This window comes from Juglans regia, chromosome 1 (assembly GCF_001411555.2).
Source record: "Juglans regia cultivar Chandler chromosome 1, Walnut 2.0, whole genome shotgun sequence".
Taxonomy (NCBI): Eukaryota; Viridiplantae; Streptophyta; class Magnoliopsida; order Fagales; family Juglandaceae; genus Juglans; species Juglans regia.
In genome coordinates this window covers 21,810,750-21,823,784 of record NC_049901.1, presented here as the reverse complement: position 1 = coordinate 21,823,784, position 13,035 = coordinate 21,810,750, and the positions used below count along the sequence as shown (strand labels likewise).

The 13,035-nt window shown below is 37.1% G+C and overlaps 1 protein-coding gene across 3 annotated transcripts in view; it reads right to left on the bottom strand.

Moving 5' to 3' along the window:
* Positions 1-295: 295 nt before the first annotated feature.
* The window catches only part of LOC108999672, a 50,256-nt gene continuing 37,516 nt past the window's right edge, over positions 296-13,035 (bottom strand). The window contains exons 1-8 of one of the 3 annotated variants that reach the window (XM_035684226.1): positions 11,838-12,168; positions 10,727-10,867; positions 10,446-10,538; positions 10,224-10,350; positions 9,055-9,164; positions 8,351-8,431; positions 1,016-1,098; positions 296-875 (exon numbers count right to left, since the gene is read on the bottom strand). In XM_035684226.1, the coding sequence (XP_035540119.1) occupies positions 656-875; positions 1,016-1,098; positions 8,351-8,431; positions 9,055-9,164; positions 10,224-10,350; positions 10,446-10,538; positions 10,727-10,867; positions 11,838-12,155 (1,173 nt within the window). In that variant the 5' untranslated portion in view covers positions 12,156-12,168 and the 3' untranslated portion in view covers positions 296-655. Of the gene's footprint in view, positions 876-1,015; positions 1,099-8,350; positions 8,432-9,054; positions 9,165-10,223; positions 10,351-10,445; positions 10,539-10,726; positions 10,868-11,837; positions 12,169-13,035 lie in introns of those variants that run through there. The other 2 variants (XM_035684230.1, XM_035684232.1) reach the window with 2 other exon arrangements.

The window sequence follows — 13,035 nt, the reverse complement described above, 5'->3', positions numbered from 1 at the left end:
GTTCCATCTGTAAAATTTTACCAATCTTAAAAGGTACAACTGAATATAGAAACTTCATCATTATGAATATAGCGCAATTCCAGATTCACACTTCCAGGGATTGCCAAATATTTCTGAGTTGTGTCAATGGTTATTAAGCAATAGAAGATCAAATATAAGTGTAGAAACGAGTATTTCCCAGTCATGAATATTGTCAAAACATTGAATTATAATGGAATTGGGGACTGAACAAAATAATGGAATAATATTACTTCCCAGAAAAAATAACCAACAAAAACAACAGAAAAACAAAAACTTTCCCCTCAAACGTTATAGTTAAGGCTAATTAAAACAAAAAATCCCATATTCGAATATAACTTACAGGTGAACATCACTCATCAATTGCTGTGCATTATCATCTTTGGCAGTTGAGTTGTCTATGCTCGGTAATAGGACTCATCACTATGGAGCCAAAAGTTGACACCATCACTATCAAAAACCCAACATTTCAGCATCAACTAAGAAAATATTGCACAACAGAAGCACGATTCCCTTCAGGGAAGTCCATGACAATTCCTTCAACATCATGGACATCATAGCAAAACTACTTCCACCAACACAAAACCCCAACTAAGTGATCAGTATGGCCACTACCAATCTTATTCTTGACTGGCTGTTAACAGATGTTGCTGTTGTGTCTTACCCTACGTGTGATGCATCTGCCCATCCGAAGGCGCCTAGCTGTGAGTGCTTCCAACAGTACGACTAAAGCATGCTCTACTGCTTCAGCCAGTTTATCCAATCCAAATGAGCTAAACACTGGGAGAAGTTGCAGCTCAGAGAGGAGGCCAATGGCTGCTGCTGCTGTACAGGTACGATCCCAAGATGGCTGGGGCCTGCGCTCACAAAACCATAAATGGTTACCAAGTACGCCTAATATTACTACAGGGTTTAACCATGATGGAAAATTGACACAAGAAGAAAAGCAAAGAAACAGAGAGTGGTAAGAATTTTAAAGTTATGTTTCACTTCTCACCGAAGTTTATGCATAGCAGAAGCTCCAGTAGCTAGAGCTATACAAGGAAAGTCTTCCTCTCCCCAAATTGACTTTGCTTGTTCCTGCACATAGATATACTAATGAAAATGAACTTCCCAACAATTCTTATCAAAACAAATATATATCTATATATATTATCTTTCCAACAGCAGAATTAAAAATATCGCTATCAACAAGAATGGCCCTCTTCTTTAACCAACAAACATCTTGGTTCTGTGGTGGTTCTTTTTGAACCAGCAAACATTTTGGTTCTGCAACAACACCCCTTCTCATGAGGATATCCATTATGAAACTGCAGGAGGGAAGATTTGGGATGTGATTAGGGGTGGCAATATATGAAATGACCTGTGAATCCAATACGAACATGACACGAAATAAGCAGATTTGGATCTAAATTGGTTGACCAAATAAGACAATTAATAAACGAGTCAATTGCGGATCAACCCATGATACCCGCAATCAAACCGTATAACACCAATAAATTATATTTTCAAATTTTATAAATGTTTGTCTTTTTTGTTGTTGTTGAGAATATGTAACGTTAATATTGGTATTTAACTACTTAGTATCTATTAAAAGTTTTTTGTTAATATGTAATTTTATTTTATGAAAATATTAATTTTCTTCTATATTATTGGTGTGGGTATTGATAATAAAATATTTTATCATGACTTGAGTTGTAATTGTGAATGATTTATATAGTTATTCTTGTATTATATATGAAATTATAGTAATTGGGTTAAAAAATAAATATATGGGTTAGCTCAACCCATTTATATGAAACAGGTTAAACCGTTAAACGGGTGGAATGGGTTGAAATGATTTGTGTCTAGGTTAACTCAATAAAGCTAATTACTAAACGAGTTGTATCGTGTCACCTTTTATTTATATGGATTGTGATAGGATTTTAGAGTTTGACTCGTTTAATTAAACGGGTCATGTTCGGGTTGATTCATATAGTCTAATACTCATGACTTGACACGACACAAACATAACCCACGAACACGAATTGCCACCCCTAGATGTGATATCTTTGCACAACTACTTGACACAATATACATCTAAGTGTGTGGAAGGCTGGGACCCATATTGGAACTTGGAATGACGTCACCAAATATTACCTAGGTTCCAATATGGGTAAGCCTTCACCGGTTATCTGGTTACCCGGGTTGTAACTGGAAACCGGGTTTAGATAAAATTGGCCTTTTATGGTGATTGGGACCAGAATAGATATAGGGTTGTGATATTAACGAGCGAGAAAAGAAAAACAGGTTTATTTGCTTTCATTTTCTCGCAAACAATGTAAAACTTTCTCATGTTGTTTGGGGCTCTAGAAATCGATCATTACTCTTTGGTTCCATTCCATAAAGCATGCTTCTTGTAATACGCTAGCCAGCTTAATAAAAGCAAAAAGGTCATTTTTTGCCAGAGGTTTAGGTCAAAACCAGGTCATGCTCATTAGGACTTTATATGGTTTTCGAAACTCTAGTGCAAATATGTTCAATATGGAAAAATTGGATCAAACAGGATCATTAATGTAAACGAAAAGACGGGGGGGAAGATGGAAATGCAGGAACCAGGAAAGAGAAACATATCTCAGCAATTGCAAATCCAACCAGGTGAAGAATGATGATTGAAGATTTGGCGAATTATCCGGCACTTTGTGATGGAAACGATAGTAGAGGTTAGGGTTTTTGGAGAGACAAAGAGAGATCTGTCGAGAGGGGGGGAAAGACTGAAATGTTAAGCTTTAAATCTGAAAAGATGTTGTTTTGAAGACCAAAACAACGTCGTTTCATGCATAAAGTAATTTTTTTTTAAAAATAGAAATTTGGTTCTAGGTACTGGGTTTTTACACGGTACCTGCATTCTTTGCCCGTACCTGTACCCAACCCCGGGTAAGGGTAGGTAGGGAATCCAGTTATCGGCCTGGGTAACCGCCCATGTGAACCCAGTTATCTAAGTTTCGGACTGAATCAAAAAATTCCTGGCCTAAATGAATAGCCTTAGTTTCGTATTCCACACAACTACAATCTGAGGAATACCTTTAACACCTCTCCAACGAGCTAAGAGATCAACCACCTTTCCAAACATAATCCATGCGAATCCAACTCTACTGAAAACATGATTCCATAAGGCCGTGGCAATCTCGTACTTAAGGGAAGGTCGTAATGGTCAAGCAAGGCGAGCAAAAGAGTAAGTAAAGCATTGGGTGAGCAATGTGTGAAGCAAGCAATGCAATGGGCGAGCAAGGGATTAGCAAACCAGGAGACAGGTGGGTAGCAAGCAAAATGATATAAGTCCGAGCTTGTGCTCGGAATACATTCCCCGCCTTACTACGAGTTCGAGCTTGTGCTTGGAATACATTCTACGACTCACTATGAGTCCGAGCTTGTAATCGGAATAAATTCCCCGCCTTACTATGAGTTCGAGCTTGTGCTTGGAATACATTCTTTGCCTTACTATGAGTCCAATCTAGTGCTCGGAGTACATTCCTTGAGCTTGGGTTTGAATCTGAGCAAATGCTCGGAATGCATTTCCCCACACTTCGATGTAAATCCGAGCAAGTCCGAGCAAGTGCTAGGAACCCGCTTTCCCTGTGCCTTGATATATGTGATACCCCATTCTGATTAGTGTAGGTGGTGTATAAGATCCCATATTGATTGGAAATGCATCATTGACTCCAATGAGACTCCAATTGTATGTGATACCTCACATGTTCTAATGAGACTCTAATTGTATCATTGACTAGTCTTCTTGGAGTATAGGTCATGCGTCTTGGGCATTCTATTAAAGCGTTACAAATGGTATTAGAGCCTATTCCAACCAAAAATGTGAGACTTGAGCTGTGTCACCTATGACAGATTGGCCCGATGAGGACGTCGGGAATATAAGGGAAGAGATTGTGATACTCAATTCTGCTAAAGGTAGGTAGTATATAGGATCCCACATTACTTGGAAATGAGAAGTTCTTGCACTTTATAATGTTTCAATGAGACTCCAATTGTATCATTGATTAGTCCTTTTGGAGTATAGTCCATGTAGTTTGGACCTTCCATTGGGCATTAGTATAAAGGTCAAAGCAAGTGCTCGGAACAACTCCTCGTGACTTATGAAATTCTAACCAAGTGCCCAAAAGCACACAAGGATTTGCTGGAGAATCTTCAATTCCACCAACAAGGCATCATTTTGCAAGAAGCATGCGCACGTCAAAGAGGGTCATTGACTTCACCACCATTCACACTCCACCCTAACCGTTCACAGTTGGCGTTAGAAGTTTTACTGACATGTGCCTTACAAGCAGCAAACCAAAAGGACCAACCCTGACGAAGGAGCTTGTTACTCCTTGGCCGAGCATCTGGTTCACGACAGAGCATAGAAGCGAAAGCGATTCTTGAGACAAAGTCACATGGGCGGCCATTACCCACGTTGTGGCTAAGGGAGCCATGGCGCGCACATAGATTTTAGGGAAGGCAGTGGTGCACGTGTTAATAAGGAAAATGGTTTAAGGTGGTGGATGGATATTGGAGAACCTGGAGTTCTCATATTCACAAACTTAGCATTTGAAGTTAGGCATTTGTCGCTTGGGATCCTTGTTGTGTTGAGGTTTAAGTTGCTCGGGAATAGGGATGTAACCGGTCCGGTTTTGGACAAAATCTAGGACCGAACTGGTATGTACTGGTTTTGTATTTTTCAAAATCGATTACGCCCCGATTACCCTCCTAAACCGGTACCTCCAGTTTTACCGGTTTCCAGTCCGGTCCAATCAAGTTTTTCCCTTTTTTTAAAATGTAAAAAATATATAATAAAGTGTTACTTCTTATGATAAAATGTTTTTAATAATTTAATATATATATTATGTTTAAAGCATATGATCAATTAAATTTTCATCTTTAAGATTAAATTTTTATTTTATAAATTATAACAACATTATCTTATATATAATTATATTAATAACATATGATCAAACAAATTACAAATGTTCATATTTAAGATTAACATTTTATGTTATAATTTATAAATTATAATATGAAATTATTTCATATATGATATATAATTATATATTATATATAAAAATTTAATATATAATTATATATTATATATATAAATATTTTGTATAATATATAAAATTAATTTTTATATATATATTTTTTCCAACCGGTCTGGTCTGGTCCCGAAAACTACGGAACTGAAACCGGACTGGATTCTGCCTGTTTTCATAAAATAGGAACCGGTTTTGGACCGGACCGGTTTTCCAGTTTAAATTTACACCCCTACTCGGGGATTTTCATGGCTTAAGTTAAATATTTGTTGCTCAGGTTTCTTCTTGTTTTAAAATTTTATACCCATTACTCAGGCTACTTACTATTTTGATTATATATACATTGTTGCTCGGGCTCCTTACGGTTTATTTAGATATATTAATTGTCATTGCATGTATTATATTTATTGTCATGATTTATAACTTTTTTAGATCCTCATAATCTCACCGTGGTAGTCCTACTACGGTTTCACTCCTCAAAATTGTAGACTTTGATGCAAACATGGGCGAGGAGGGTATGTACGAGTAGGACGACCCAACGTAGCCTGAGGAGTGAGAAGGGGGTCTATCCCCGTTTGGGCTATCCTTTCTGCTGTTGTTATTCCTGTAATTGGTTTAAATGAATATGTTGGAAAATTTATGGTTTGTAATGATTTTAACGATTGTGGAGATGAGACATTGTGACTTATAGATGGCACATGATGCTGAGTTTGGTGTTTTAATATTTTCTCTGGTATTGGCATCTGTAGTTTTAAAACAAACTTTTTTCTTCTTTTCTTTCCTTCTTTCTTTATTCTTTTTTTTTTTTCTACACAAGTATGCTAAGCATACTAGCACACAAACTTCCAGGATCGTTGTGGGGTGTGACTCGTGCGGCGCACATCCTAACGCCGCGGTTCTCTGCCAAAACATAAGCAAGGCCTCGAGGGCGTCACATACATCATTTTCCACCCGGCAAGCCTATGCTCTATCTTTTACAACACATCATTCCAAATGGGCTTGACCTTGAAAGGAACTCCTAGAGGAAAACCAAGATACTTCGTGGATAATGATGATACTTTAGCCCAATAGACGAGATAGACCCCTTATATTTTGAACATAACAAACCGCTACCAACTTGGATTTCGAGAGATTTATTTTCAACCCGGAAACAATTTCAAAGCAGCCCTCAAAGATTGAATGAGCCCTTGGTCCGCCTCACAGAATAACAAAGTATCATTTGCAAAGAAAACATGAGAAATGTTGATTATGCCATGGTTAATATCCCCCACCGAAAATCCTAAGAAAAAACCACCCCCAACTGAAGCTGAGAACATTCTACTAAGAGCCTCCAAGACAATGACAAAAACTACCCATTGCAGATTCCACCCAACCTTCACTACGTGTTGACTCACCATTCACAACCATTTGATCATCCATTCATTCCAATAATAAGCCCTAGAAAATCGTTACCCACTCTCGAAACCCTCTAGAGTCCCTTGGAGAGAATCCTTACAGCAGGAAACATCTTCTTGCCAAAAGTATTACCTCTCCAAACATCCTAGTAAAATGCTTGGAATACTTCCCTTCAGCCTACAGTTAGAAGCACCTACCATTGACAAAAACTCACATCCCCAGTCACCAAAACTAGATGTTTCACAGTTTGAGCCGTGGAAACACAACATTTTTTCTACATTTGAGTTGCAAAAACACTGCATTACCCTTCCATTATTTCACCTTTCAGCTCCCACCTTGTTTATGCTATTACCACTAAACTCTCTCTCATTATTTCTTACACTTATTTTCTAACTCATTAACTTCTCTTTCCTTTCCTTGGGACATCATAAGCTTTGGATGTTTATAGGCTCCAAGTGCTCCACCGAATTCGAGGTCATGACACAAAACGTTTCCACAGACTTGACTCCTTCCTTAGCAACGAACCTAGGCTTGAGAGTAGGTCTTCTGTCCTGCCGTGAAAGACAAGTCAAGTCAAACCTTCCATGTCTTCCAGTGACACAAGGACATAAACATAACAGAAGCTAACCTTCCACCCCACGACACATTGACATCGACCCAATACGAGTTGATCTTTCCATCCCATGGCACGTGGACAACTCAAAAAGGGCCTCGGAACTAATTTAATATGTCACCTTGGAATTGTTCTTTGGACAGGTCCACACATGTAAAAGAAAGTCAGCTAGTAATACCTAAAGTGTCATCAAACAAATGCTTGGTTGACACGCAATCCATGTTTGCTAGTAAAATAATTGAACCAATATCATGTTTGGCCTCATTTCCCAGTAGTCAAAGGGACAACTTAATTTCCTAGAAGAATTGGCATTTAAATGCCTGTTGGGGCAAAAGGCATAGTAGGGGCGTCTGCCTAACCACTAGCTTTGTCCAGCTTTTCTAAGTTTTCGTGCACCATGGTTAAGACTGAAATCTCTACCGATACTACCTTGGCAACGGGAATCAATGAGTTTTTGAACACCTGAAGGTGGCCGCACAAGCCTAAGAGAGAGTGTAGGGCTTTCTGCGGAATCCTATATGTATCTATGAGATCGAGTATGGAATTCTATTTACTCACTTTAAATTGAGTATCTATTTCCCTCCTTTTCTTGCTAGGTTTGGAAATCCTGTATTTTACATATCCATACGATTGAGTCCTTGGGATTCCGAAATAGTGTAAAAAGAAGTTCTTTGAATCATTGCTATTTGACTCAGACCTGTTCTAAAAAAGTCGAGGCATTTCGAATTGTTTGTTGACACGGACAAAGTCAAGGCAAACCTCTGAAATTATTTCAATATCGGACCTTGGTGCTGGTTCATAGCATCATCCACATATGCTCGTTTTATAACTATGATTTCACCATTAACACGAGATTAGACTACTGCTATTTGACAACTCCTATTTCCCAATTTATAGGCCTAGCCATGATACAATCCAATCAGCAAGAAAGATATCAGTAATGAGATTCCTGAACTATAGTGTCTCTATGCTCCTTAGTGGCAGAAAACCTAAACTATAAGCTATCAGTATTGAGATTGCTTATTATATGATGATGCTTTAATCAGCATGATTGAAATATTGTTTTTTATCAGTAAATAGAGCATGATTGAAATATTCACTTTGGCACTCGGCATCATTAATAGAAGAGACACATTTAGGGATTCGATTAATAAGTAGACAAACAATCAATGGTGGAAATTATACATGGTAAAACCCACAAGGATTTGTGTATGTTTTTTTCTTTTTAAAAAAAAAAGAATGAAGGAATGCTTCAGAGTGTCACCTTCAGACGGCTGAACATTGCATTGGAATTGCTCCATGTACCATCAATTAGAATGAAATTCATAGTTTTATCTCCATTTGTCTGTGCAGTAGAACCAACATGAAAATTACCACCATGTTCAACTGGAAAAAGAAATTATAAATTTCATGTTAAGATATATGTAAAGCTACATTGATTTAAGAAAAAAAGGTAATTAATATTAAATTCTGATTTTATGCAAAAATAACTACAGCTTTCTATCATTTTGCCCATTTACAATAGATTAAGGGTATGGCTGAAATTTCCAACACTGGCACCATTTTTTATATTTTTTTGGAAAGGAATTTCACTAGAAGAATTTTCCTATAGCAAATTAATCCAATCACTGTCATTCTCACAATAGATGCAGAATATTATGTGTTCTTCCATAAGTCCTTTGGTTCCTTCAAAGTTTCCGTTAGACGTTGATGGTTCTTTATTAAGTTGACAGCTGAAAAGAACATAATAAATAACATTTAGCAGCAGCTGGTCAACCTACTAGTTTACAATCTGCGTTTATTCATAGAGACATGATCAACAAATTGTCAGTTCTCAATTTTTATTTGATGTCCTTTTGCAAATAGGTTCAAATTCATGATGAACCCAAATAAATAATATCCCCACATGATTAGATGTAAAATCAACAACGAGACATCCAATATGGACATTGTATTAAAAAAAAGTACCATCATTAGTCTACATTTCTGATCTGCTGAGGATTCTTCACCAAAGGCATCCTGAACAGATTTTGATAGAGCATTTTTGTTCGGATAAAGGCAACATACATTGTTTTTTCCTGGAAATTAATATAAAAAGTCATAAGTGATTCCGCATGATTAAAAACCAAGAGACCAGGGCAAAAGTATTATTATCAAATCAAAATGCTCATGATGAGGTCAAACAACTTTATTACATGTGCTAGCTATGACAAATGCCATACATTAAGATTCAACATGCAGTTATTATTCCAACAACAAAAAGAATAATGATCAATAGGATAAGAAAATCACTTTTTTTTTTTTTTTTGATAGGTAATCAAAGATATTGTATTCATAGAAATAGGCAAAGCCCAGGTACACATGAAGTATACATGAAAAAACACCTAGCTAGAGGTTACAATAGAAAGAAGAAGATCATGGACACTAAGTCCGTTACCAACTATAGCCCCCGCCCATAGGACAGGCTAAGAAAATCACATTGATATGACTCTGTCCCAAACCACTGTATCACTTCCCACATGAGCAGAAGAATAATAAATTCTCATAGAAAAGTTTCAATGTGTTTAAAGTAGGAAGTCTCTTATGAAATAAAATTTTTTACCACACTGAAAGTAGACCATACTTTGGAATGAGATCTAAGTGTGAATGAAGTGGTTAAGTAATCCTTCTGAAATACTCCTATGCATTGGTATAGTACAGGTGTAAGCATGCCATAAGCGCACTACCGATTACCATGAGTAAACTAACAAGAGAGGAACCAGAAATCAGTACTCGTCTACAACTTAAAAGATATTGTGTATGAATAAATAAAGAGATGGTTGGTCTCATGAGCTGCAGGGAATATTATGTCAAAGGGACCAAAGCAAGGAGTAGGAGTAGGAGCTAGCTTCACTTTAATTGAAATAGAGGTGGATTTAAACGATTACATGATGGACAATGAGACAAAATTAGAAAGATAAAAACTACCTCCACTAATAAGTAGGATTAACTTCAACATAAATCATTGCACCTATGGTCCAACCAGTTCATAATGGATGGCTTCCAAAATGAAAAGCTACAACTTTTGAAGGTACCATATTACCATCCCCTAAATTAAATATCCATCATGTCAAGAAGGCAAGAAGATTTCAAGAGACCTGCATCCTTGAATGTGCTCCACATGATTTCTTCATGCTCAGCAATGCCATAGAGACACAAAGTCGCAGCTTCAATGCCAAAAACTTGCCATAACAACTTTCCAGTGTTGTTCTGTCGCAGAAAATCCTACAAGTTTTTTACTATCACTCTGATGAACTTTAAGAAGATATTATGCAGATCAGGTAGAACAGGATATATGAAATGACTGGACATAGCATAACCTTTGGATGCATATATAACCAGAATCGCATTCCATGCCATAGATTGCAGGGAATGACTCTAGAACACATACAGTCTTCCAAAGGCAGCCAGCACTGCATAAATATGAAGTCTGATAAGTAATCGTTAAATTATATGAAATAATGAGAAACTATGCACAGGCATTTTATCTCCCTCATGCACCAAACACGCATTGATCTACTAAAATAAGAACCAAAGATTAAAAAAAGGACAATAAAACCTAGTAATATGTTGCAATGATTTTTGCACAGCAAAAGAATACCTTCTGACAAAGGTAACCCCTACTTCCAAGCAGGCGACATGCTATTTGTCGAGCTGAAAAAAATTGTAGCTTTTCTTCAGAATCACATAAAGCCTGATATGTTGCACGGTGCTTTTTGTCCTCTTGGACTTTGAAATATCCCTAAAATTTAAAATAGAAGATCAAAGATATGTTTTCTAAAACTTGGAGCCAAACCCAGCTGAACTAGAAGTAAACATGAATCACTGAACAACAACCATAGAAACAATTATTGCTATTTCCATTTCTATGAAAAATATTTTTCTTGAATATAATCAAAGTAAGCTTTCGTGTGTGTATGACTGAGGAATCTGAACTCCTTTTGCATTGCTCTAAACCCTTTTGGCAGGTTCAGGGTGCAGGTGTTTGGAAGAAGGATCATTGTAAATTATGAAAAGGAAATTATAAGTAAAAGCTATTTGCTACGCTGTTTGTCCAATGCATCTGGAAAAGGAGATAAGCCCATGTTTTAAATGTGGAGTCTCCATCTGACATGATTTCATGATAGTTATTTTATTCATATTACTTATGTTGAAGTACATATCAGGAATTAGCTGAGTTGACTACCCTTTACTGATTACACTAGTGGAATGGATGACCAATAAGCTAAGTTCAAAAAATCTAATATATATTGTGGGAGGCCAGCTTAGTGTTATTTCCTTCATCATCACTACAATTGGCATAGTTTTCTACGGCTCTAAAGAATCAAGATGAGTTACTTATAAAAATAAAATAAAAGAATCAAAATGAGTTATAAGGGTGAGAATGCTGACAAAACTTTCAATCAAATCACCACCGCTCTTCCATATTTCTCATATCTAGAACAAGCTTAACTTTGTTGAGTTCTTATATGTGGTATATAAATATACAAACAATTAACATCAATCAATTAATTCATCCGTTTTCTGAACCCATAAAACGGAAAGTGAGCGTTCTCCAACACCCAGCTCCAATTCATAGCTGAGAAAAGTAGGGAAAGAAACAATATTGAAATCTAAAAATTCACAAAAAAAAAAAAAACAAACAAAAGGCTCTTTTACTTTAGCCTCCGCAGAAACCACACAGAACCAAATAAAAACGTTGAAATAGATACCTGAAGCTTGCCACCACTACCGCCAAAGCTCATCGGGGCATCAATATCTGTCTCCAAAGCCTTCAACTCCTCAACGATTTTCGTGACCATGGCGGGCACAGGAGACGTGGTGCCCCAACCCTGCCACTCCTGCAATGAGATAGACCCATTGCCGGGGTCGTTCACGCAGGCCTCTCTAGGAGGAGAGCGAGAGGCGGAGCTCATGAAGGCACATTGAACGAGGGTTTTGGGTTTGGAGTCCATGTGGGACCTGGCGAAGGATGTGAAAGACGAAGGCGAACATTTGAATGTGAAGGTCCTAGTGGTGGTTATGAGCATGGTGGAGCTTTCGTGGTTTGCTTGTCACTTTAGCATTTTACTGTTTTTATTGTATAATTTATTTATAAAATACATATTCCGAGCTGCATACCGTCCGCAATGCGGTTCAAAACCGACAAAGAACAGGTCGGTTAGCGGTAAAATCAAAGAAATTGATGTTGGCCAATTCGGTTTCGATCTAAAACAAACCTAAATTGCTGAACCAGTCGATTATATATATATTTATATTATACGTGTATAAAACGATATCGTTTTACTTAGATAAATGAAATGACATTATTTTAGTTATGAATTTTATAAAAAAATATTAGATAAAACGGCGTCATTTCGACTTGGAATTAATAAATCTATCTTTTTCTTTTTTTTTTTTCCATTTTCTTCTTCCCTCTGCAAGTTTGACGGCATAGTCCACCGCTCCCCTCCTCCTTCATAGAGGCATCGACGGCATACTAACGAACCGCATCAACTCATACCGAGACTGAGGCTGCTGATTTTCTCCCCCTAATCATTTGATTCGGCCGGTTTTGAGCCTCCAAATGTCATCTGTGTGGCGTCGATTTTGAATCGAAACTGCCCTGAAGACGTTGGTTTTCAGCCCTATACATATTTATGTGTACAAAATGTCATCGTTTAATAAGTATGCTGATGCTTAGGAGTGTAACCGGTCCGGTTTGGTCCGGTTTTGAAAAAAATTTGAAACCGAACCGGTATGCACCGGTTTTGCATTTTTAAAAATTGATTCCGCACCAATTACCTCCTTAAACCAGTACTTTCGATTTTATCTGTTCCGACCCGATTCGGTCTAGTTTTCCAATTTTAATATACTACATACTATATTATAGAATATACATAGTAGTATATTATAGTATATTATAATATA